Source organism: Zalophus californianus, chromosome 9 (genome assembly GCF_009762305.2).
Source record: "Zalophus californianus isolate mZalCal1 chromosome 9, mZalCal1.pri.v2, whole genome shotgun sequence".
NCBI lineage: Eukaryota > Metazoa > Chordata > Mammalia > Carnivora > Otariidae > Zalophus > Zalophus californianus.
Window position 1 is genome coordinate 37,345,120 of NC_045603.1, and position 25,531 is coordinate 37,370,650.

General features: G+C 35.0%; 1 protein-coding gene across 38 annotated transcripts in view; it reads left to right on the forward strand.

Moving 5' to 3' along the window:
* PPFIA2 (PTPRF interacting protein alpha 2) overlaps nt 1-25,531 on the forward strand; it is a 465,447-nt gene that overhangs the window by 270,816 nt on the left and 169,100 nt on the right. For 36 of the 38 annotated variants that reach the window (XM_027592669.2, XM_027592670.2, XM_027592668.2 and 33 more), the window contains 3 exons: nt 9,375-9,476; nt 17,406-17,570; nt 23,620-23,694. In XM_027592669.2, the coding sequence (XP_027448470.1) occupies nt 9,375-9,476; nt 17,406-17,570; nt 23,620-23,694 (342 nt within the window). The remainder of the gene's footprint in view (nt 1-9,374; nt 9,477-17,405; nt 17,571-23,619; nt 23,695-25,531) is intronic. The other 2 variants (XM_027592688.2, XM_027592700.2) reach the window with 1 other exon arrangement.

A 25,531-nucleotide genomic window follows, 5' to 3' on the forward strand; every position in this document is an offset into this window, starting at 1 on the left:
GCCCCTCCGGAAAACAGTACGGAGGTTCCTCAAAAAGTTGAAAATAGAGCTGCCACATGACCCAGCAATTGCAGTACTGGGTATTTATCCCAAAGACACAAATGTAGGGATCTGAAGGGGTATGTGCACCCTGATGTTTATAGCAGCAATGTCCACAATAGCCAAACTGTGGATGTCCATCGACAGATGAATGGGTAAAGAAGATGTGGTGTGTATATATATCTATATGTATATAGATAGATATAGATATATATAATGGAATATATATATCTGCCATCAAAAGGAATGAGATCTTGCCATTTGCAATGACGTGGATAGAACTAGAGGGTATTATGCTGAGCGAAATAAGTCAATCAGGGAAAGACATGTATCATATGACCTCACTGATAGGAGGAATTCTTAATCTCAGGAAACAAACTGAGGGTTGCTGGAGTGGTGGGGGTGGGAGGGATGGGGTGGCTGGGTGATAGACATTGGGGAGGGTATGTGCTATGGTGAGTGCTGTGAATTGTGTAAGACTGATGAATCACAGACCTGTACCTCTGAAGCAAATAATACATTATATGTTAAAAAAAAAAGATAGTAGGAAGGGAAAAATGAAGGGGGGGAAATCGGAGGGGGAAACGAACCATGAGAAACTATGGACTCTGAGAAACAAACTGAGAGTTCTAGAGGGGAGGGGGGGATGGATTAGCCTGGTGATGGGTATTAAAGAAGGCACATTCTGATGGAGCACTGGGTGTTATACGCAAACAATGAATCGTGGAATGCTACATCAAAAACTAATGATGTAGGGGCGCCTGGGTGGCTCAGTCGTTAAGCATCTGCCTTCGGCTCAGGTCATGATCCCAGGGTCCTGGGATCGAGCCCCGCATCGGGCTCCCAGCTCCACGGGAAGCCTGCTTCTCCCTCTCCCACTCCCCTGCTTGTGTTCTCTCTCTGTCAAATAAATAAATAAAATCTTAAAACAAAACAAAACAAAAAAAACTAATGATGTAATGTATGGTGATCTTAAGCAGACTCCCGGCTGAGCCCAGAGCCCTGCACAGGACTCCATCCCAGGACCCATGAGATCATGGCCTGAGGCAAAACCAAGAGTCAAACACAACAGAGGAAGCCACCCAGGTGTCCATAGAATTAGTTAATCTCTTTTAATCAAGTTTTTTTTATAAGACTTGTAAATTACAATTAGGGGTGCACAGAAATTAGATGACTTGTGTTTGGTGTAAGAAATGATACTTTCAATTTTTTTAAGATACTAACAAAAAAAATTTCTTTCTATGTAGAATATTTTCTATATATTTTATGTATATATAAAATAGAAAAAATATGTTTTCTGCTTGGCTATATTTATTTATTTATTTAAATTACGGTGTAGTTAATATACAGTGCGGTATTAGTTTCAAGTGTACAATATAGTGATTCAACAGTTGCATATATTACTCAGTGCTCATCAGGATAAGTGTGCTCTTAATCCCCTTCATCTGTTTTGCCTAGCTCCCCCCCAACCCCTGCTCTGGTACCCCTCAATTTGTTCTCTATAGTTAAGAGCCTGTTTCTTGGTTGGTTTCTCTTTTTTTCCCTTTGTTCACTGTTTTGTTTCTTAAATTCCACATATGAGTGAAATCATATGGTATTTGGCTTTCTCTGATTGGCTTATTTTGTTTAGCATTATATCTAGCTCCATCCATATTGTTGCAAATGGCAAGATTGCATTCTTTTTTATGGCTGAATAAAGTTCCATTGTATACTCACACCACACCTTCTTTATCCATTCATCTATTGATGAACACTTGGGCTGCTTCCATAGTTTAGCTATTGTAAATAATGCTGCAATAACCATGGGGTGCATATGTCCCTTCAAATTAGTGCTTTTGTATTCTTAGGGTGAATACCTGGTAATGTGATACTGGATCCTAGGGTAGTTCTATTTTTAATTTTTTGAGGGACCTCTATACTGTCTTCCACAGTGGCCATATCAGTTTGCATTCACACCAACAGTGCTCAAAAGGGTTCCTTTTTTCTCCACATCCTTACCAACAGTTGTTGTTTCTTGATTTTTTTAATTTAGCCATTCTGATAAGTGTGAGGTGATATCTCATTGTGGGTTTGATTTGTATTTCCCTAATGCTGAGTGATGTTGAGCACTTTTTCATGTGTCTGCTGGCCATCTGTATGTCTTCTTTGGAGAAATGTCTATTCATGTCTTCTGCCCATTTTTAAATTGGATTATTTGTTTATTGGGTGTTGAGTTGTATAAGTTCTTTATATATTTTAGACATTCACCCTTTATTAGATATGTCATTTGCAAATATCTTCTCCCATTTGGTAGGTTGTCTTTTAGTTTTGTTGGTTGTTTCTTTAGCAGTGCAGGTTTTTTTATTTTGATGTAGTCCCAATAGTTTATTTTTGCTTTATATTTTAAAGGAACTAATCTACATGGTGAGTTGATTTAGTTTTGAGGGTGATATAGCTGGAAATGATTCACTCTTGGGACGCCTGGGTTGCTCAGTCAGTTAAGCGGCTGCCTTTGGCCCAGGTCATGATCCCAGGGTCCTGGGATCAAGTCCCGCATTGGGCTCCTTTCTCAACAGGGAGCCTGCTTTTCCCTCTCTCTCCCTCTGCTTGTGCTCTCTCTGTCAAATAAATAAAATCTTTAAAAAAAAAAAGAAATGATTCACTCTTGAATAAAAGTTGCTTGAATGGTGAATGCCTGAATGTGTATGAACATATTGAGAACAAAAACTTTAACTTGCTTCCTTTATTGTCATCTCCCTAGCACTTAGAATAATGTCAATACACAGGGAGTGCTCATAGGAATGTGTGTGTGTGTGTGTGTGTGTGTGTGTGTGTGTGTGTGTGTTAGGTACATGAGTACACGTTAAGAAAGAATAGTATATTCTCTTTGGCCTGAGGGTACTTACATGGCTCTTTGTGTCTTGACCACTCTAAAATTCCAAGAAAAAAATAGAGTAGGGAAAGTCATTTTAGTCCTGGGAAAAAGTAGGAATTTTGGCAGACTTGTTGGGAAACAAAATGATTGGTCTGGAAAGTTGTTGAATATGGCTTGTGGTTGGTAACTGATCTACTACTCCTGTGTCAGTGACTCAAAGCAAACTCAGCTCTTCCTATAGACTCCTTTGAATTCAGAAATGGTGGAGTATGAATGAAGTTTTCTTTATCTTTGCTGTCTTCAGCTTCTGAAAATACTCCATATTACACACTGTGTTCTCTTTCTTACCTTTTTCACTCAAAATTATACTTTTGAAATCTTTCCATGTTGCTGTAAAAAGATCTAGCCTATTCATTCTGCCCTTTGCACAATATTCCATCATGTGCATTTACTATATTTAATTCACCCATTTTCTATAGATGGAAACCCAGGTTGTTCCCAATTCTTGGCCACAAACCCAACTTTCCTCAGAATCTCTAATATTCTGATTTCTATAATATAGTTCCAAGAGCAAAATATATAACATACATCATTTCCCAAATTCATTTGGCTATGGATTTTTTTTCTGAGACTCTTATAGAAATACAGTTCTATAGACTATAGTTTGGGAAACAATAGACTAGAGAAATAACACAAAATAGTATTTTTTTCCTCTGAGAATGAACAAGACAATACAATATAGCCAAGGAACAAATGATAAATCTGAATGCATGAATTATTGGGAATAATAGTATCACTTTATATACATGCAACACAATATAGCAGATAATAATGCCATTGCTATGTAGAATATAGCATAGCATAATATTTCAAATGTAGACAAAAACGACTTCTACAAAGTAAAAAGGATATCAGACATATTATAGGTGGAACAAATTCTAAAGATCTCACTCAGAAAAAGAAATAACTACCAAATTATACCTTTTAAATACTGTTTTAGTATTAAAGTAAAAAAATTTAGGGAAAGTGAACCATTCATTTATTGTTACAACAAAGATTCATTGTCTATAATTTGTCAGGAACCGTGCTAAATCCTGAGGATATAAAAATAAACAAATAACAACCTTGCATTAAAGGATCTTACTGTTACTTGGAGGAGATGAACACATAATTCAGTTACTTTAAAAACAATTCAGTAAATGCATTAATAGATTTTAGAGAAGGTACTGTAGAACATTAACAAGGCAAACTGGTAACGTAAAAATAAATTAGGGGGCTCCTGAGTGGCTCAGTCAGTTAAACATCTGATTCTTGATCTCAGCTCAGGTCATGATCTCTCGGGGTCTTGCCATCAAATCCTGCGTCAGGCTCAGGCTCTGCTCAGGGTTCACTTAAGATTCTCTCTTTCCTTCTCCCTCTGCTCGTCCCCTTGCTCACTCCCTCTCTCTCTCTCTAAATAAATAAATAAACCCTTTAAAAATAAATAAATAAATGAGTTAGGCAGAGAGGTTGTGGAAGAGTATTACAGATATAAGAGATGGTATGTAAAAGAAAGAAAGAAAAAAGAAGAGAGATGAGGAAATGGAAAGGTGGAAATTGAAACAGGAAAGAAAAATCTGTGGTAGATACAGAAGACAGACCTTCTAAGAAGGAGGCTTTACAGGGTAAGAGTCATCTGTAAATCAACAGTGTCTCTAAGCAGGTAGACTAACATTCAAAAGTTAATTGTGTGTCACTTTAGTGATGGGTTTTGAGTGACGAAAATCCCTAATGTGCCTTAAATGTGATTTTCGAAAGGTCTGTGAGATCAAGTGCAGCACCTATGCTAGCTCTAGATCTTCAGCACCTAGCAGCGGGTCTGAAATGTAGTAGGTGCCCAATAAGTGTTGTGTGGATGGATGGATAAGAGGGATAGATTTGTATCAATTGTTACTATTAAGAAATTTGATGATTTTTCATTTTCAGCCAAAAGGAGGTAGTGTTGCAGAAATTAGAGAGTTTGGGAATCAGGGTGAATTATTTTTAGCTGTGTGACCTTGCACAAGTTACTCATCCTGAGAAGCTTCAGCATCCTCATCTGAGAAATAGGGAAAAATGCTAAGCTCAGGGCAGAGCAAAGTGACTCCTGCTCAAAGGGGTAATTGCTATTGTTCAGTGAGAAATAGAGTGAGTTAATTATGAAAGGGCCATGTTTTAGATAGTTTGAACTTTAAAAGTTAAAATCTGTTTACATTTGGTGTGTTGAAAGTAGGAAGCTCTGAAAAGTTTTGTGAGCTTGAGAAAGATATAATGTTACAATGACTGAACGAAGGACCAATTAGAAACGGAAAGCCTATGATCAGGAGGGAAAAACAACAAATTGTCCTCACCTATACCATTGACTGACTGTCTAACATTGGGCAAATTTCTTAACTTCTCTAGGCCTCAGTGAGACTTGTTTCTAAGACTTTATATTCTTAGAGCAGTTTTAGGTTTCTAGCCAAATTGAGGGGAAGGTACAGAGATTTCCCATATACCCTCTGCCCCCACACATGCGCAGCCTCCCCTATTATCAACATCCCCCATCAAAGTGGTACATCCACTACAATTGATGAACCTGCATTGACACATCATTACCACCTAAAGTCCACAGTTTACATTACTCTTGGTAATTATTCCACTCTTGGTGTCATACATTCTGTGGGTTTAGACAAATATATAATGACATGTATCCAGCATTACTCCACAGAGTAGTTTCACTGCCCTAAAACTCCTCTGTGCTCCACCTGTTCATCCCTCTCCCCCAACCTAACCCCTGTCATTCACTGATCTCTACAGCTGTGCCTTTGTCATGTACTTGGAGTTATACAGTATGTAGCCTTTCCAGAATGGCTTCTTTCACTTAGTAGTATGTATTTAAGTTTCCTCCATGTCTTTTTCTGTCTTGATAGCTGATTTCTTTTTAGCATTGAATAATATTCTACTGTCTGGTTGTACCAGAGTTTATCCATTCACCTACTGAAAGGCATCTTGGTTCCTTTCAAGTTTTGGCAGTTATGAATAAAGCCATTATAAACATCCATGTGCATGTTTTTGTGTAGACATATTATTTCAACTCCTTTGGGTAAATGCCGAGGAGTGGGTTTGCCAGATTACATAAGAGTGTATAGTTTTATTTAGTGATATTCTAGTATTTTATTACAGAGTTTTATTATGATTAAATGAGATAATCATATAAATTGCCTGGCAGAGTACCTGGCATATTCTAAGGGCTGAATCAATGTTAATTATATCTGGTGTTATTATCATCTCATAAAAGATATATAGTAGATACAGAAGAGAGAAATGTCAGAGGAAAAGTGTAAGAACATTTGATGATTAGCTCTCAGTGAGATGCTCTGTATCTGAGTCTGCCTCTACTGCAGTCCCAGATACACAGAATGTGCTTGTCTAATTCATGCTGCTCTGCATGAAAGGTATACTTTGCCTTGGGCCTCTTAGTTCCCCCATACCCCCTTTGGACTAATGAAGAAGGATAATACAGGTAATTGTAAGTAATGGTTATCTAATCCTTCAGGTAAGGGGAAAAAATACAGCTAAATGCACTCCAAATCTGAATCATATAAACCTGACGAACAGCTAGGGTCAAATGGAATAGAGGAAAAGCACTACTAGACAAGTGTTCTGGAAAACTGTGTTCACTGTCTAACTCACTTTGTGTGGATTGTGAACTTAATGAACTTGGACTTGAGTCTTAGTATTTCAGTTTCCTCAGCCGTCAAATCAGAATGAAACCCCCCCCCCCCCAGTTATTTAGAGAGCAAGATGAGATAAGGAACATCAAAGTACTGCTTGAAATTTTCTAGGAAGTTAAGAAATTTAAAATTAATCTTAATACATGGAGACACCAAAGAGCTTGCTCAGATTCAGTTCCATGATAATAAATAAAAAATCCAAAGTCACCTAGCACCAGTAACATCATGACCAATTTCTGTCCTCGGTTTTGAATATATGATTGCTTCTATGCACTTATAGATTTGTATTTTTTCTGTTTTCTAAGCATAAAAAGCATATTTCTCCATTGTAGAGAGTTTTGATTATTAAAAATACATAGGAGGAGGCAAAATCAAACCAAACCAAACCAAAGCTCACTTATTATTTTACCACCTGGAAATACCTCATGTTAAAATTCAGAAACATTTCTTTCTGATATTTTATCTTTCTGTAGACAGTAAGCTAAATCTCTAGAAAGGTAGACCTAGATATAAGTTTTTTAAAAGTGGTCTGTTGTTAAATATAGATTTGATTTATATTTTGTCTAATAATCTTCATAAGGATAAGATTACATCTAAATGCCCATATGTTAACAATATATAATGTAGCACTGTCACTTCTTCATCAAAATTATGCTGTTTTTATAAAGTTCTGTTTTTTTATGGAAATGTTTATTGTTTTCTATTTGTTGCTTATTTCCATTCTCCACTAAAATAATATGCTCAACATTTTTTTTTAATTTAAGATTTTTATTTATTTATTCATGAGAGACAGAGAAAGAGAGAGAGAGGCAGAGGGAGAAGCAGGCTCCCAAGGAGCAGGGAGCCCAATGTGGGACTCGATCCCAGGACCCTGGGATCATGACCTGAGCTGAAGGCAGACTCTTAACCATCTGAGCCACCCAGGCACCCACTCAACAACATTTAAGCAGGCAGCAATCAGGGGAGAAAACATTTATCTGTAATGCCAGCCTAAATGTAACAATGAACGCTTTCATCTTGATTCTAAGCTCTAAGTCTACTCTGAGGTCTTTGAAGTACCCACTTGGGCTAAAGCCACTCAGAAAGAAACTGAGCAAAATAAGTGGTTTAAAGCAAACAAAAATATGAACCCTAAACCTTTCGAAGCTTTGCATAATCATATTCATTTACTTTTTTTGTTGTTGTTGTTTTTGTTTTTGTTTTTATTATGTTATGTTAATCACCATACATTACATCATTAGTTTTTGATGTACTATTCCATGATTCATTGTTTGTGTATAACACCCAGTGCTCCATGCAGAACGTGCCCTCCTTAATACCCATCACCAGGCTAACCCATCCCCCCACCCTCCTCCCTTCTAGAACCCTTAGTTTGTTTTTCAGAGTCCATCGTCTCTCATGGTTCGTCTCCCCCTACGATTTCCTCCCCTTCATTCTTCCCCTCCTGCTATCTTCTTCTTTTTTTTTTTTTTAACATATAATGTATTATTTGTTTCAGAGGTACAGGTCTGTGATTCAAGAGTCTTACACAATTCACAGCACTCACCATAGCACATTAACTTTTGACTATATTTCCCTTTATAGAGGTTAGGTTAACCATAATTGTCTCCCTGATTTTCATCTTTATTTTTCATCTTCTGACAGTGACTTCTCAGCCTGTTTCCCAAATATTTAAATATTTGACAAGCATCAGTTTTATTACTGGGAATCACTTTAAATGATTTAATGATAATCATAATGATAACATGGACCTGTTTACTGTTTTTCAAAATCATTTTAAAAAATAGTATTTGATTGTAAGTTAGAGTAGCCGAATAATTGAATTTAGTTTCTTGATTTTCTTTTTATGTAATCTTTACTGTGTTGAAACTCTCTGCTTCATGGTAAAAATACCCAGATCATACAATTTCTGATCCTATTTTGGGGAGGCCATTGAAGAATCCTCTAAATTGTCACTTGTCACATGGAGAGAGGATTCTTCCAGAACCCTCAATATTTTTTTCTAACAACATGATCCATTTTCACTTATTGAAAATAAATACTATTGAGCACCCGGTATGTATTAGACATTAAGAGTGTAGCAGTGAAGTCAGACAAAGTCCCAGTTCACATGGAGTTTATGTTTCAGAGGGAAAGACTGAACAATGCATAAATTAATAATTTGCAGGATGATGTTATTAACTCTTAGATATTTATTATTTTGTAAGAGGTACATTTGCTTTCTTCATCGTGTTAACATATAAATGAATTTCTTAATCTCTGGATACACATGTAGTAGGATTTTTTGTGGTTGCTTTTGGTAGTGGTTTTGTTTTGTTTTGTGTTTGGTTTTTGATGATTTAGTATACTCAGTCTGAACATTGCTGAATAGGAGTGGAAGTGTAAGATTTTTGGAGTAGTTCACAAAATTAGCCAAATTTAAATCATTCTATATTACTAATATATTATCATACTAATGTTAATTTCAATGTGCTGTATCTGATACATTTTGAAACATCTTATATTCACTCACCGAAGCAGCATATTACAATAAAATGTAAATGTTAAATATCATGGTTTAGCATTTTCTGAACATTGGAATCCAATTAATTCAATAACAGCAATATATATACATATAGGCCAGTCATTGAAGTCATTATTCCCGTTTTTCACATTCAAGTTTATATTTTGATTTTTTTTTATTCCTGTGGGAAACATTTTTTTTAATATCTGAAATATGTCTTCAAATATTTTTATTCCCTTTTCAGGAATTTGCTGCACTGACAAAAGAATTAAATGCCTGTAGGGAGCAACTTCTAGAAAAGGAAGAAGAAATTTCTGAACTTAAAGCTGAAAGAAACAACACAAGAGTAAGTATAAAACCACCTCTGCTTGGAATCAATTCCATATACGGTTCAGTGCCTTATCTCTTGTATACTCATAAGAATATAAACATTTAAAAACTTGAGGAAGGGGCGCCTGGGTGGCTTAGTCGTTAAGCATCTGCCTTCGGCTCAGGTCATGATCCCAGGGTCCCGGGATCGAGCCCTGCATCGGGCTCCCTGATCCACAGGAAGCCTGCTTCTCCCTCTCCCACTCTCCCTGCTTGTGTTACCTCTCTCACTGTGTCTCTCTCTGTCAAATAAATAAATAAAATCTTTTAATAAATAAATAAAAATAAAATAAAAACTTGAGGAAGACGTTAAGCAGACACCAACTCATAGTCTGTTACTTCAAGTAGCAGAGACTATTCTATAAAACTCAAAACAGGAAGACCAGAAACCTAAATTACAGTCTCAACTTCCAAATCACCGTGTTGCCTCAGAAAATGCTTTTATTCCTTCTGGCCTTTGCTTTCTTTGACTTTAAAAAGAAGGACTGGATTTCAATAGTCTCAGACTTTCAAACTGTTGTACTGGAGTAAGGGGCCAATTCTCAGAGGCTGGAGGTGGGCAGAGAAGAGTTTCTCTTCTCTGGAAGAGAAGGCTCAGAGGCTCAGAGGCTGGAGGGGAGTATGAGTTTCCATTATGGGGTGATGTGAGGGAGTGGCTTGGCATTGGTCCTCACCTCGTTAAAATGTAAAAAACCACTGAAGCAGAACTCTCCTAATTAAAAGAGGCATAGCTTTTCTATTTCGGAAGATGATTGAGGAGACTTCTGTTCTGATGTCATGATTTTGATGGACTCTTGTATCTTCTGCTCTTGGAAACCCATGTCTCTTTCAGTCTCATGCCCTGTAAAACTGAAGTCCAAAATTTGATCAAAGGTGCTGTATTTTCTTGTACAGAAGAAATAGTCACTAAATTTCATAAAATATATAAATCACCAGATTACCTATACCTATTACTAGAGAACAGTTTCTCTATTAAAAGAATGTGGAGGAGAAAACACTTTTGTGTGGATATATAGTTCAATTTCAACATGAAGTAGGTGAAAAATATTTTCAGTATTAAAACTCTGGCAGATCAATGCTAAAAAATAAGAAAGTGAGGTATTGTTAATAGTGTATTCATTTGATGCTTGGTCTTAGAGAATAATATAAAAATAATAGCTCCATAAACAGTGAGCTTGTGCCTTTAATGAGGAGTACCATGTATCCATAATGGTTATATGATCAAACTCAATTTATCTCCTTATTCATCAGGGTCTTATTTTTATGGTTAAGAGAATTCACACAGTATACACACAAGATTTGGTTTTCATTGAGACTTTGATGACTGCCTCAAATAGAACATAATGAGGACAGTTTAGATCATGTTCCCAGGTGTCTGATGAATTTTTTCTATTTCTTTCTCTCTGTTGATATTTTTTCCCCACCCTTGATTTCTAACTTACAATTTTTTCATGCAAATTTAAAGTTTATTTCTGCCATGAGATTTGTTCTGCCCTATTTCACTATTTTCCATTTTAATGCTTTAAGCTACATTCCCTGATGTTGCACAGTACAGCCAAATGTAAAAGTAGGATCAGGAAGCTGAACATGGAAGGAAATGTAAACTTCTTGGTAAACTTTCAACAAATTCTCATATTTAAAATGCACCAGAAATTCTTTTTTAGCTGTGTATTTCTCCTTTATACAACTTTTTTTTTTTTTTTTTTTTTTTTTTTTTGTCTACAGCCCTTTACTCCTTTCTAATGCCCTATGAGGGACATGTTATAATTATCCCCATTTTACAGATGAGGTAACTGCTCAGAAAAAGGCAGATAACTTGCTGGATATTATGCAGTGAATAAATAGAAGAGAAAAGGGATTTGAAAGCTAAGGCAGTCTAACTCCAAAGCCTGTGCCCTCAGCCATGAGGCCATTAGCACAATTACTCAAGTTAGATCCATGGAGGAGCACCTGGGTGGCTCAGTCGGTTAAGCATCTGACTCTTGATTTTGGCTCCAGTCATGATCTTGGGGTCGTGGGATCAAACTCTGCATGGGCTCCACACTCAGCTGGGAGTTGGCTTGAGATTCTCTCTCTCTTTCTTCCTCTGCCTCTTCCTCCAACTCATGTGTGCTCTCCCTCAAATAAATAAATAAATCTTTTTTTTTTTTAAGTTAGATCCATGGAAAAACTCCCAAGATTTACAACAGCTTAGAGAAGACTTTGCCGTAAGAGTACACCACTGCAGTATGGAGTGTATCATTCCTTCCTGATTATGACTAATTTCAGAGAACTCGGAGATTTGGCAGCAGCATCCATACAGTCTTCATCATATTACACTCTGTCAGGCCCAGAAGGACCTGTGGCTCTTGTACCTGCAGAGGAACCTTGGGGGGTAGAGGCAGTAAGGCAAGCTCTACTTGCAATACCTCTTCAGGGGTCAAAGTGAGAAAAATACAAATATTAAATTCCATTAGGGTAACAAAAATTGAAGCCATTGATTTTAAACATGAATAATAGTTACTCTGAAAGCATGAGTAAAGCTGGAAAACATTTTTTCCACCCTCCTTAAAGCAGTGGTATGAGGATTTTTGTTGTTGATTAGGGAAAATAGGGAAATGGATCTAGGAAAACTTTGTGCAAAGTATCAATTATATAACAACTTCCTAAATTACATAACCACCTGTTCCCCTCCCCACCACCCAAAAAATATCCAGGGCTAAAAATCAGCCATATCTTCTTCATGATCCCAGAGTCCCAGGATTGAGCCCCGCATCGGGCACCCTGCTCAGTCAGGAGTCTGCTTTTCCCTTTGACCCTCCCCCTTCTCATGCTCTCTCTCTCACTCAAATAAATAAATAAAATCTAAAAAAAAAGCTTTATAGCAGCAGCCAAGGTTATGTTGAATTCAAATCTAATAAGAAGTTGTATAATATTAGAAATTTAGTTCAAAAATCTCCAATGATGCAGTATGTACGTATGCATATATACTATGATATGTTTATAGATATACAGGCTGTGGTCATTTAAAATGAATCCCAACATAGGATTAGTGGTCATTTACGTAGTCTTTGCAATCCTGTGAGTACACCAAAAAGAGTGCCTTCTGCAATATTTATTAAATATTAGATAAAAGTGCAGCTCCTAGCAAAGGTATACAATTTGTAGCTTGTTAGTGTTATCTTTGTGAGTTCCTCTTCATTTTTCATTTATTTTAATTTATAAGCTTAGAAGTCATGGATACGTGCTAGTTTTGAACATTTTGGCCCACATTCTCCAGGCTAGATAACTTATATTTATCTCACTTCAATTCAATATGTGAGTATTAAGCAGATATTCTATAGAATATTTTCCTAAGTATTGAGGAGTACTGAGGATAAGTTAAATTGTTAAGCCCCTAAGAAGTCTGTTTTATATTAATAAGAACACATTATTTGGTTTTATTATATCCTAATTGCATAAAACAGTACAGCTTAACTGTTTGAATCAAGAAGACATTAATTAAGAAATGTAAGAAGTCTCCAAACCTAGCTTCCATGCACAATGTCTAGGACCATATTTCTTAGCTTTGGTGAGTTTTCCTTACATTCCTAGTCCCAGAAACATGCAACCTGTGCCGACAAAATGGACCCCCATGCCTAGCATGGCTCCTCATTTGGCTCCCTTCAGAATCTGTCCTGTGTGGGTGGCTCTGGTTGGCTGACTCTTAAGTCACTTGTCTGCCACCTGGTGGTTAAACATGCCTGCAAAGTGTTTTTTTTTTCCAATATTGGGAAGATGACGTTCAGCATTCAGGTAATTATCAAAGATGGAGGGTATGTACAAAAGATTTTGGGCAACCACAAATACCAAGTCTCCATGATAAACTAACTTTTATTATACTCTTTTTCATATTAAAGCTCTATACAGCAGCAGTACTAACATGTAACTACCCAACAATACAACTATACCTCTTAGACAAAAACAAAATCACCTTTTCTCAAAAAAGAAGGTGCATGCATCCAGCCACAGGACCAGGGTTCTTCCATATGTACCTTCTTGCTCTTATTAAGTCTCAGTCATATCTTAATATTCTGTAATGTATGGACTACTTAAAAAGTTAATCAGAATCAAATACCCAGTATATAAGAGTAAAAGGGGAAAATAATTTAATATACATTATGTATATGATATAACAAAAAAAATAAAATCCTCTCTTCTCCAAGTGATCAATAAGTCCTATTGGTAATTATAAATTCCAATTCTAAACCTTCATTCCTGGACCTCTGTATATGGACCAATATATTCATCACTAACTCTAAATATATACTAATTTCAGGATGATAGCACCCCAACCTAGCCATGTGTTATCTCCAAGCAATAATTAAGATAGACTCTTCCTTGGGCCATTTAACCGTTTTGTAGGATCACCTGCTTCTGAATGATGTGATAGCATGGTGAAACCAGGGCTGGGAACATCAGTCAATTGCATTACTCCTTTCAGTATAAAATGAGTGTTTTTTTTTTCTTCTTTCGGTCAGATGTAATGTTGTATATGATAATAAGACTGTAAGCAGGGGACGCCTGGATGGCTCAGTCGTTAAGTGTCTGCCTTCGGCTCAGGTCATGATCCCAGGGTCCTGGGATCGAGACCCCCATCGGGCTCCCTGCTCAGTGGGAAGCCTGCTTCTCCCTCTCCCACTCCCCCTGCTTGTGTTCCCCCTCTCGCTATGTCTCTCTCTGTCAAATAAATAAATAAAATCTTTAAAAAAAAAAAGACTGTAAGCAAAAATCTGATAAGATAGTATTGCTAGTAGAAGCAGAGCCATTAGAGAAGGCAAATCCATATCCAGAAAACATTTATTACATTAAGAAAAGGCAGCCGCCCCCTCCTTGATGGAAGGGATTTAATGTAATCTACTTGCTTCAAGGTAACTAGCTGGTCTCTAGGTATACTATATCATGAAATGGGTTCAAAATTGATGGCTACAGCTAATCACTTGGCCATTCAGCTGTGATGGTAACCCTATCAACCTTAATGGTGAGAAGCCCATTTTGCAAGGTCAATGAGTAACTTCTCTCCCTGAAACCATGGGCACTTTTTCTGCCCACTGAGCAAATGTGGTGGTGGCCAGAGAAATAGGCTAATATCCAAAAGGTGAATCATTTTTGTCTATGAGATTATCAAAAACCTCTACAACAGTGGGTACCAAAGAATTAGTCCTAGTTCAGAGATAATATCCAAGAAATTTGGTGTTCTTTTTTCCTCAGTACTGTTGACATGGTATAATGGCTATAGATGCTTTTAGAGAAGATCTTCTGATTAGCTATTGCTTCATAACAAACCACCCCAAAATTTAATGTCACAAACAACATTTTACTGTACTCACAGATTCCATGAGTCAGGGATACAGAAAGGGCATAACATTTGCGCTCCCAACACTGATGACTAGTGACACTGATGTGCTGGTAAATGATTTTTTTACCAGGAAAAAAAAAATACTAATCTATATAGCGTTTGGAATTCCCATGGTGTAAATACTCCCACTGTAGCTGATTTCAAGCTACCAACATGATGTCACTGAATGCAGAGGTGGGAAACGATGCAAGATTGGCAAACAGTCTATAGTATTTCTACCATTCAAATACAATAGAAGTAAACAACCCAAGGAGCATGGGATATTTAGGAACTTTACTAAAAACTTGGAATTTGGGGCGCCTGGGTGGCTCAGTCGTTAAGCATCTGCCTTCGGCTCAGGTCCTGGGATCGAGCCCTGCATCGGGCTCCCTGCTCCGCGGGGAACCTGCTTCTCCCTCTCCTACTCCCCCTACTTGTGTTCCCTCTCTCACTGTGTGTCTCTCTGTCAAATAAATAAATAAAACCTAAAAAAAAAAACCTTGGAATTTAGTAATATAATTAGGAAGTAATACATTCTGAGTGTTTATTATCTTTAAAAATATTTTTATTTAATTATAAGCTTGCATAATTTAAGCTTTAACAATTCCTGTGTCTTAACCACTGGCTCACAGAAATCCTGAGAATTAACGGTCCACTCTAGCAAGCTGGTATGAGCCAGCTTTAGCACACCATTTGCGGGGGAGAACGAGAATATCTGGACTCTGAAAGGTCTACTGGGAGCAAACTGTTTCACATAGGTTATGGGGCTTTGTACGAACTTAACCCTGCTTATCTGGGGTTGATCTTTCTTTGACAAACTTTGCTCTGACCGTACCAGCCTCCTTCGGTTTCCTTAGAAGCCAAGCCTTTGCCTGTGCTGTACCCTCTGCCTGGAGTCCTTCATCTGGCCCCTCATCTGGCCAGCTCTTTCTCATTCTTTAAGTCTCAATTTAAACATCACCCTCTCACAAAGGAGATCTCTCCTCTTTTCAGCTCCCATAATTCTATTTCAGGGTTAAGTTCACACAAAATCCCATAGCCTGTGTAAAACAGCTTAGATTTAACCAATGCATGCATATATCTGTAGAAGTCAAGAGAGTAGAACACCAGGAATATAATCAGATTGATAAATAAAAGGAAAGCTCTTTGAAAATACTGTGTCATCATCATACTGAAGAACTATTAATATTATTTTGACCCTTAAATGTGATCCCTACCTGCTGATCTATATACATTTCGGATTTCAGATGTTTGTCTTCTTTTGTACCAACGCATGGCAAAGTTTTCTGACACTTTGAACCATAATTAGTGATGGTGAATGGAAAGAAATTAATTTATTAAGGACTAAGAAAGGTGACACTAATATGTGACACTGAATCTAACAATAACTGTGAAAACCAAGAATTTCCCCTACTTTAGGAAATGTAAGCTTTAGGAAAAAGCCTGCAATTTTTTTTCCTTTCCTTCTTTCCATCCCAGTATCTTATATCTGCTTTTCCCTTTTTTGTTTGAGTAATTTCTGCCTTATTTTACATAGACACCATTTGTTAGCCTATGCTTTTCACTATCCTTCTGAAAATCTCTCCTACAAAACTTCCTGCTCATGTCTTGTTTTTCCCTGGCAAAATCTCAATAACTGAGAAGTTAAACCAGCAGGGTTTTTTTTTTTTTTAATGTATCTTTGTTTTTAGCAGCAGAACTCCCTTTATTAAACGAAACGAAGGTGAAGCCCCAATTCACAAAACATTGAAACGTAAAATTTCTTTGGGAAATGTTAGAACAGACTGAAACACTGTTCACTGGACTTTCTCCAGACTCTGTCATGGCTCCAGAGGCTATTCTGGGTGAATGTAGGTTCTAGAATAGACAGTTTGAAAAGCATGCACTTTAACCTCCTTTCCCCTAGTGATTATTGCAAATCTCGGTTACTGTATGCCAGTTGGTTGCATATATTTTTTCTATTATTTCTATTTCTATTAAGAATTAATTGTAAATAAAATCATTATTTTCCCTATAATCTTTAGAGCAACATGTGATTATAACTATCACTCTAATCACTACATAAATATGATTATCACTATAATCACATTCAAAGCAACCTGATTATGTTATGCTCATTACCTTCATTGCAACACCAAATGTAAATTAAATTGGTTTTGACTTTTAATACTTTTTTCTTAACACAATCATTATTGTGTTAAGAATTGTACCATGTTCTTTAATAATTATTCTATTTGATCATGCCTATTTTGTGTTCTGTTTCTACTGAATTCATGCTGAAATTATTAAATTGTTTAAAAGAATGCATAAGAATTTACATGATATTTCTTAAATGAGCAATTTGTTATATACTAGAAATGGGACTTACTTTAATGTAATTTAGGAACCCTGGTTTAGACTTCTTTGCTGCTACCTGTGATAAAATCTGAGGCTATCATTAGATTCTATGCAAACCTGCAATCTTTTATAGTAGTAGTCATGAGTATTAGTAACTTGTGTTCATAAGATAATTACATTTAGGATAATTGCATTTTCTGTTAAACCCAATAGCTGTTACTGGAGCACTTGGAATGCCTGGTGTCCCGACATGAAAGGTCACTAAGAATGACAGTGGTGAAACGGCAAGCCCAGTCCCCCTCAGGAGTCTCCAGTGAGGTTGAGGTTCTCAAGGCACTGAAATCTTTGTTTGAGCACCACAAGGCCTTGGATGAAAAGGTATAGTATTGATAAAGGATTCCTACAATTGTATGTGTCAATTATACCTCAATCAAGCTGAAATGTAAAAAAAATAAAATGAAATAAACTTTTATCTACTAATTTTAAAAAAAGTTTTAGTACTGACAAAAGCTTTCAAAGCTTAACAGTGCTTTTGTCATCAGCATCAAACTCCTTGTCTTCATCTAATGACTCAGCTGACTCCTGATGTAAATCAGTACAGAGAAACGCATTTGGATTATAGGAATATCATTTTTTTAAAATGCAACTGAATTATTATTGTGTGTATATGGGTAATACTCATAACCATGTTGTTTTTATTGCCACTGAATCTATGGCTTATCAAATTATACTTGTCTTGTGTTGCATTATGGTCCTAGTCCAGATGGCTATTTTGAAATTTAATATTGTCATTCAGTCTCCCTCTCTCTTCCTCTCTCTTTCTCTTCTCCCAGCCCCTCTTTGAAGTGCAATGTCTATAGATGGCAACACAGGAGACTGCTAACTGACAACATATCTTGAGGTGTAAATTGGATGTACTCTAACCTTTGGAGATTTATATTAGAAGCATACATTTTTTTTTTAGATCTCTTAATATCTAGTATCTTCTGAATATACATTTTGAAGAGTCTCCACATCTAACAGCATAAGGTGTTAGTGGAAAAAACTGCCTTAGGTCTTTTTAGAAGTAGCAATAAGCTTCTCTTAGCTGTTACTCAAAAAACCTTTCCTGACATAAATAAGCCAATATGATGATAATATCCTTTGGAGATTAGTAAGGCTTATGACATGATTTTAATTTTGTGAAATGTTAAAGAATTAACTTTTTAAAATCAATAAAGCTTTAAGATTTTGTAGAGTAGGAATTGGGGCACTTCATTAGAAAGTACCTGAGAAGTTCTGAGTATTAAAATCCAAATAAGGGATTATTACCCAGTTATATCTAGGTTTTGAGCATGCAGACACTTGTGCTCTAGTTAATATTTATGTACATAGATACTTTTATCATTGGTCTTTCAGATGTTCTTAGAGCGGGGGATTATGTGAAGTTTGTGCAAAAGGATAACTATAATTCTGTCTTCTAGATTATTAAGAAATTATAGTTTATTTTTCATTTTAGCTGTGAGAGGCAAATAATTTTGAATAAAACAGAAATTGATATTATTTAAAGATCCATGATAAATGTAATATCAAATAATCATATTTAATGTTTAGTTTCATATATTCCTTTTCTTATTACAAAAGTACATTGTTAAGAATTTGGAAGACTATATTTATGGAATATCTATTATATGTAGGACAGATATTTGGCCACACAAAAATAGACAAGACATTCTCCTTACAACTGAAGAGATCATAGCACTAGAGATTCATGTCAATAATAGGTAATGTTAAAAAAACAATATGTACAATGCAGTATGAAGTAACAGAAAAAGTTGTGACTAATTCTACTTGAGAAAGTGATGAAAAATTCAAGAATATCTTCACAGAGAGGACATGTTGTCTGAATATTAGAGAATGTGTTGGAGTTTTAAAAGCAGAGTCATAAAGATACTCTGCACACCAAGATCAATATGTAAGATAACCCAAAGATGTAGGAAGAGCGTGGCCCATCCAGAGAAAGTGTAATGGTTTGGAATGCCTTGAATGAAAGTGCTTGAGAATGTGTGATTTTAGATGTTCCCTGTAATCATTCCCACATCACTTGAGGGATGCTGTTATGAAAGAATGGATATAAGGCAATAAAGAATATTGAAAACAAATAACCTGGTGGGTTTGAGTACATTTAAGAAGAAAATAGTTGTACAACTTAAAATTTAGAAATAATTTACTATGTAGATGTTCAGTGAGCTTAGCATAACTAAATGAAGCATTTATACCATGGCCCTAGGAGCTATAATAGTCTTTAATAACTCACCGGAAGTGCCATGGACATTGATGAATCCAGGGGCCACTGAACTGATTATCAGCTAAGTATTGCTGACAGTCTAAAGGAAAAGTGTTATGAGCTTGGATTCTGGAGTTGGACAGATACGGACAAGTGACTTAACTTCTCTATGCATCTGTTTCCTCTTATTTTGAATGAAGAGAGTCACAGTACGTACCTCATAGAATTGTCATGAGGATTAATGGGATCTGACATGCAAAACTCTTAGCCAGGACTTAGCATATGGCAAATGCTCATTAAATGTTAGTGAATATTACTATTAATATGTAAATTTCAGTATTTGATAAAACTTTCGAGCTAAGTAAAGATATTGGTGTCACTGTTGATCCACACGCTTGTTTTAAATAGCCTTTTATTTAGTTATTGAGGGATTAATCTGTGCCTTCATAGACAATTTCCCTAAGAATAGCTCACAGCTACTCAAAAGGATAGGGAGGGTGGAGACACAAACTACAACATCCTAATTTAAGTGGTATGGATATTATGTTATAATATATAGAGATGATCAGAAGAAGATGCAATTAACCATGTCTTGAGGACAAGACACTACCAACTTTACCACAGAGGGTAAAGTTACACATGAGGAACTAAATAAAGTATAAAAAATTGAAGATAGCTGTGAACAATTACAATGACTGGCAGTCTTCATTATTAATGTCCTTATTTATATATCCACTGAGTTGTAGGATCAGATTTTCACAATTAACTAAGACCAACAGTAATTTTGACATCACTCTCCAATATGTTTACCAATTTCATGGGCTGGAGGAAATGAGAGATATACATGTGTTTTGCAATCATTCAGACATCATTGACTTTTTTTTTTTCTTTAAAAGACATATTGGCTATGCCTGGGGAATATAAGCAAAAAAAACAGTAAATATGTATGCACTCTGCATATATTTCTGTGATCTGCTATCACAGTGCCAAAACTGGATTTGAACTTTTGGTCTAAGATTTCTTTATAATGTTTTCTGTTATAAGAATGGTAGTTCCAAAATGAAACCCTGCCATACCTTACTTTTAATTTGGAATGTATGCTTCTTCCACCAGAGTTCCTCTTTATCCCGAGACACATTTGTTATTTTTAGGGACTTATTTTATTTTAAATCCTCAGGGATTTAAAATGTAAGTAGCCTTGAAACATCTTTTGGGAAAGAAATTCTTGAGGTATTTTGAAGAAATATGCCATTATGAAGAAAATAGATGTAACAGATGAAATTAGAAATAAAAAATTCTAGGTGTACATAAATATTTTGGAGTTTACACAATAGCTCCATAAATAAACAACTGATATATATGAACTTAAAGACTACACAGACGATGGATTAATTGAATGTGGTTAAATAGTAAAAAATCAGAAAAGGTTAAGTAGAGAGCTAAGGCTATCAACTGTGCACTTACATTTAGGAAAAAAAATTAAAATTGTAATTTGTCATGGCATATCAATCATGTCTAGATGGTTCCACAAGAACACCAAATCTAACAAGGAAAATAAAGATAATTATGGCATTCTGCTGGTGCTGTCCTTAACAGAGCAAAGCAAAAAGCTAAAAGGCTTGTCAAAGATAATTTTTTTTCCTGTTAATGCAGTTTTAGCTATGTAGACAAGGTAAGATGTTAAGATTCTTTATACCCTGGAAAAGTTACTCCTTTGGATCTTACTTTTTTTTTTTTTCTTATCAGTTTAGCAGAGATTAGTGCAAGATGAATTAAATACAGAGAATAATTTATCCTCATATAAATGTGACTAAAGAATTCATATCATACTACATTGATAATTACAGCACCAATTTTTACATTTACAGCTAATTCAAAATATATTCAGAAATTGTTTTTATTTTCTCATAAAGACAGCTTTGGATTCATTACTCTGTGGGTAATAGGATCTTAAGCTGTAGATACCATTCTAAATTTATTGAGGGGTGATTCTATTTTCAAATTGTTTTATAAGCTTAATGATTTTTACTTCTTGGAGGCTCAATATAATGAGAATAAAAAACGCTTAACTTGTAAATAGAAACCAGTTTAGAACATTTTCTGTGATTATTAGTTTAGCAAAGAAAGTCAGGAAGATATTTTAACCTACAAGATAGCCTGGTTTCAGCCATCCTTTATATGATTTGAAGGACTCTTTTAGAAACATTCCAATGTATCAGTATATCTTAAAATAGGACACCTTCACCTCTTCACAGCAATCTAAATGTGATCTGATCAATGTTGCATATAGTGAGATCGTTAAGTCACATTTAGACTGTTTCATATTGCTGTTCTCATCCACCAGGATCCTTAGACCTTTCTCCCTCAGAACACCCATATTTTATAGTTGGTATTTTAGGAAGTGGGCATAAAACTTTACAATCATCCCTATTAAATATCAACCACATCTAGTAAGATTTTTGTTGATATCTGCTTTCCACATATCAGCAATTCTCCTTATTTTCAGCCTTCAGGATATTTGCTTCTTTTGCATCTATCCAAGCTTGCTCATAAAAAGGTATTCCCCAGATCAAATCATCAAAGATTCCCTTTCAAGTAGCTCTTGTTCAGTTATTAATCAGCACTAATTTTATGCATTTTAATGAACAATTATTTGTCTAACAGCACTGGTACCTGGAAGTCCATCTAGCATGCCTAAATATCAGGAAAGGTTCTAATTATCTTTGAAATCAAATATCAATTTATGTATATATTACTAATTTTCAGAGAATTTCAGCATAATTAAGTAAAAATAATATTAAGCTACTCTCAGATCATTATTCTTTCTCACTCAAGATGTATTTCAGGAGTTAAGTGCACCCAGCCACCTGAATATGTATGTATCAGTTATCATTATACAGCACAAAAATATGGTTGAGATTTTTAAAAATTTCTAATTAGATTCTAGATTAAGAAGATATTAGTGTTTTTTGTCTGTTTACTAATTGGAAAATAATGTTATAATTCAACATTAAAATTGTTAGGTAAGTTTTTAAAATATAGTTTATATATTTAACCTATATTATGTATTAATAATTAATTTATTAAACTATATTACTTAACCTATATATTATGTTCTCAGTTAAATCTTTTTTTTAAAAAAAGGAAAATGTGATTTATTAAACTGTACTATCAATGAATTAATAAAATTAGTTTATAAAAATATAATTATATATTAAAATACATGTTAACTTCACAAAATACTCTAACATTGCCATGCAAAAAAAAATGTATGTTAACTAATAATCAGAAATTCACCATGAATTGCATCTCAAGTTGAAGCTATAAATTTTGTTGATTATTTTCTAAGGAGAATTAAGCCGCTGTAGACATTCATTTTAATTCAGGCAAATCTCTTTCTCTGAATTTCTTAAATTTTTTACATAATAAAAAATACCTTTTTAAATATATGTAATATAGAGCATATCTAAAGATCTGAACATATAAAAACTAAATCAATTTTAGAAGTTCTAAGAAAGCAAGAATTAAAAAACTACTTTGAGTTTCATGTATGAAACATTTGCAAATCACAATTATCTTCAAACTAAATGTGCAGAGTCTTTGGTTCTATAGAACGTATTGGCTTAACCTTTGGTATCTGGAAGCAAGTTAGGAATTCCAGAGTAATCAAGTACTTGCCAATCCCTCAGTAACAATATAGACTTCTAATTAATATAAAATGTATGTGCAATGGACACATTTTTCAGGTTCTAAGAATCCTTTATGAAGTTATTCATACCAAATGAAGCTTATGTATTATTTTTTTTAAAGTAGAAAATTTTTTACCCATGTCATACTTAATCAGTGAGTCTGTTTTTCAGATGAATTCATAATATACTTTTGAACTTTGCCTCCACTTACTTAAGATCAAGCAGGTCTATCTCCAACCCCATTGGAAATTCTTTCATTGGAACACTAAAATGACTTGCTTATAAGGAAATCCCTTGATATAGTGATGCTATAAGGTGACAATGTATTCATAGTATTTATGAGCACTGAGGGCTATAAAGACTTTAATAATTTGCCAAATGTGACTGTCTCTGATAATGGTATTGATGGCTTCAGCACAGTTTAACATGTATGGGATGTACATTACTGCACATATTTTGGTTTTTCTTCTAGGTAAGGGAGCGACTGAGGGTTTCTTTAGAAAGAGTCTCTGCACTGGAAGAAGAACTAGCTGCTGCTAATCAGGAGGTAACATACCAAACTTTCTCCTCTTTTGAGGTGCAATATCACTAACATTATAGCCCTTGTGTTTCACGTCACTTTTATTAAAACTGTCACAAAAAATAAATTACATTCTGTATATGCCACTGAACAAGGTCTGTTGAAACTAGTTGCCAGAGTCATATTTTCTGATTTCTGGTGATTCAGATCTGTCACTAAGAGATGAAAAGAAAATTACCAAGAACTAGCAACAAAGGGGCTTAGAAAGACTGCAGTCAGAATACCAGTCCTTTTAAAAAGTAAAACACAGCTCCAAAATTGGAAAACATGTCAAATATCTGTTAAACTTAGAAAATGTCACAAATGAAGTTAAACTCCTTGGAGATATAAATATACTTCCCTTAAGGTTCTTATTGTTCTTATCTTCTAAGAGCATCATGCCCGTGTTTAGTGGCATCATTGAATCCACTTTTCTTGCTCTCATTCATGACTAAAGTATTATAACCATCTCTGACATTTAAAGAGTTGTTTTTTTCTTTAGAAAAATTTGCTAACTTTGGTTATTAGTACACAAATGAACTTGGGTCATTAGACTAGATAGATAGATAGATAAAAAGTACATTAAAATATATAAAATATATGAAAAATAACCTGGGTAGGCCACCAAAATAGCCCCATCTCATTTTCTCTCTCTAACATTTACTTATAAGGCTACCTTTTTCTCCAGAAATTTATTCCAGTGATGTAAATATTAGTATTGCTAGTAGTAGACATACTAAAATAATCCTACAAAATCTTCTTAGTTTTAAGTAGTTAAAGATGTGGGAGGCTAATGTCCTTAATTATAAATATTATCAAGCCATTCTCCTTAAAATAATATTTGCATTTACATTGCACACACAAATACACATTTTTAAACCATGATAAAAAATCTCGACTAGTATAAATTACCTTGTTCTTTAAGCTAGATCAATTAAACAAGTCTAAAGTTTACCTTTGTTTATTCTAGGTTAACAATTTAAATGTTAGAAAAAAATGGACTTTTAAATGCAGGGAGAATGAGTTCCATGTGAACTAAATGCTAGCAGTGTCAAAAACAGAAACGATGGTACAACAGTTTAAATATATATAGACAAAGCTGTTTGGTGACCAGATCAGCTTAGCAAACTGGATGGCTTTAAATAAATAAATAAATAAATAAATAAATAAATAAATAAATAAATAAAGCAAAGGGAACAAAGGGAAATAAGAGATTGGTACATCTTAGTCATCATAGAAGAAAAGAACCTCTGAAATAATAGATAATGACAAGAAGAACTCCGCCTTTTTATGAGAAAGAATAGGTTTTACCAATGACGTAAGTATATGCATTCCTGGAATGTCCAGAAAGAAGATATCAATTGTTTGTTTATTTTGTGTTTTACCATTGTTAATTTTGATTTTCATGTATGTTTAAAAGTACATTTATTTTGGGTACATCCCTCAAAATATTTTATTGATAAGAGTAAAAAAACAAAAGCTTTGGCAACTACTACTGGAAAAACCTTGCTTACTGTGTGGTGATAAATCTTCTGTTTGCCAGAGACAAAGGTGTGGTGAGACTTCTTGGCAAAGTTATGTACCCTGAAGTAAAAATATTCCTCAAGTTCAAGTAAGGCTCTCTAAATTTGCTCCAGAGATGGCAACAGAATCGCTCAATTAGATATAAAATGGAAGAACGATCCTTGAGAGAACCAAAGTGGAGGAGAGACCTTTGACAGTTATTTAAATATTTTAGCCTCAAATTTTATTGTAGGCAGCATGGTCCATTTGATTGCGTGTGTATATTTTAAATCATTAACATTATTCTACAATTACTGCAGCC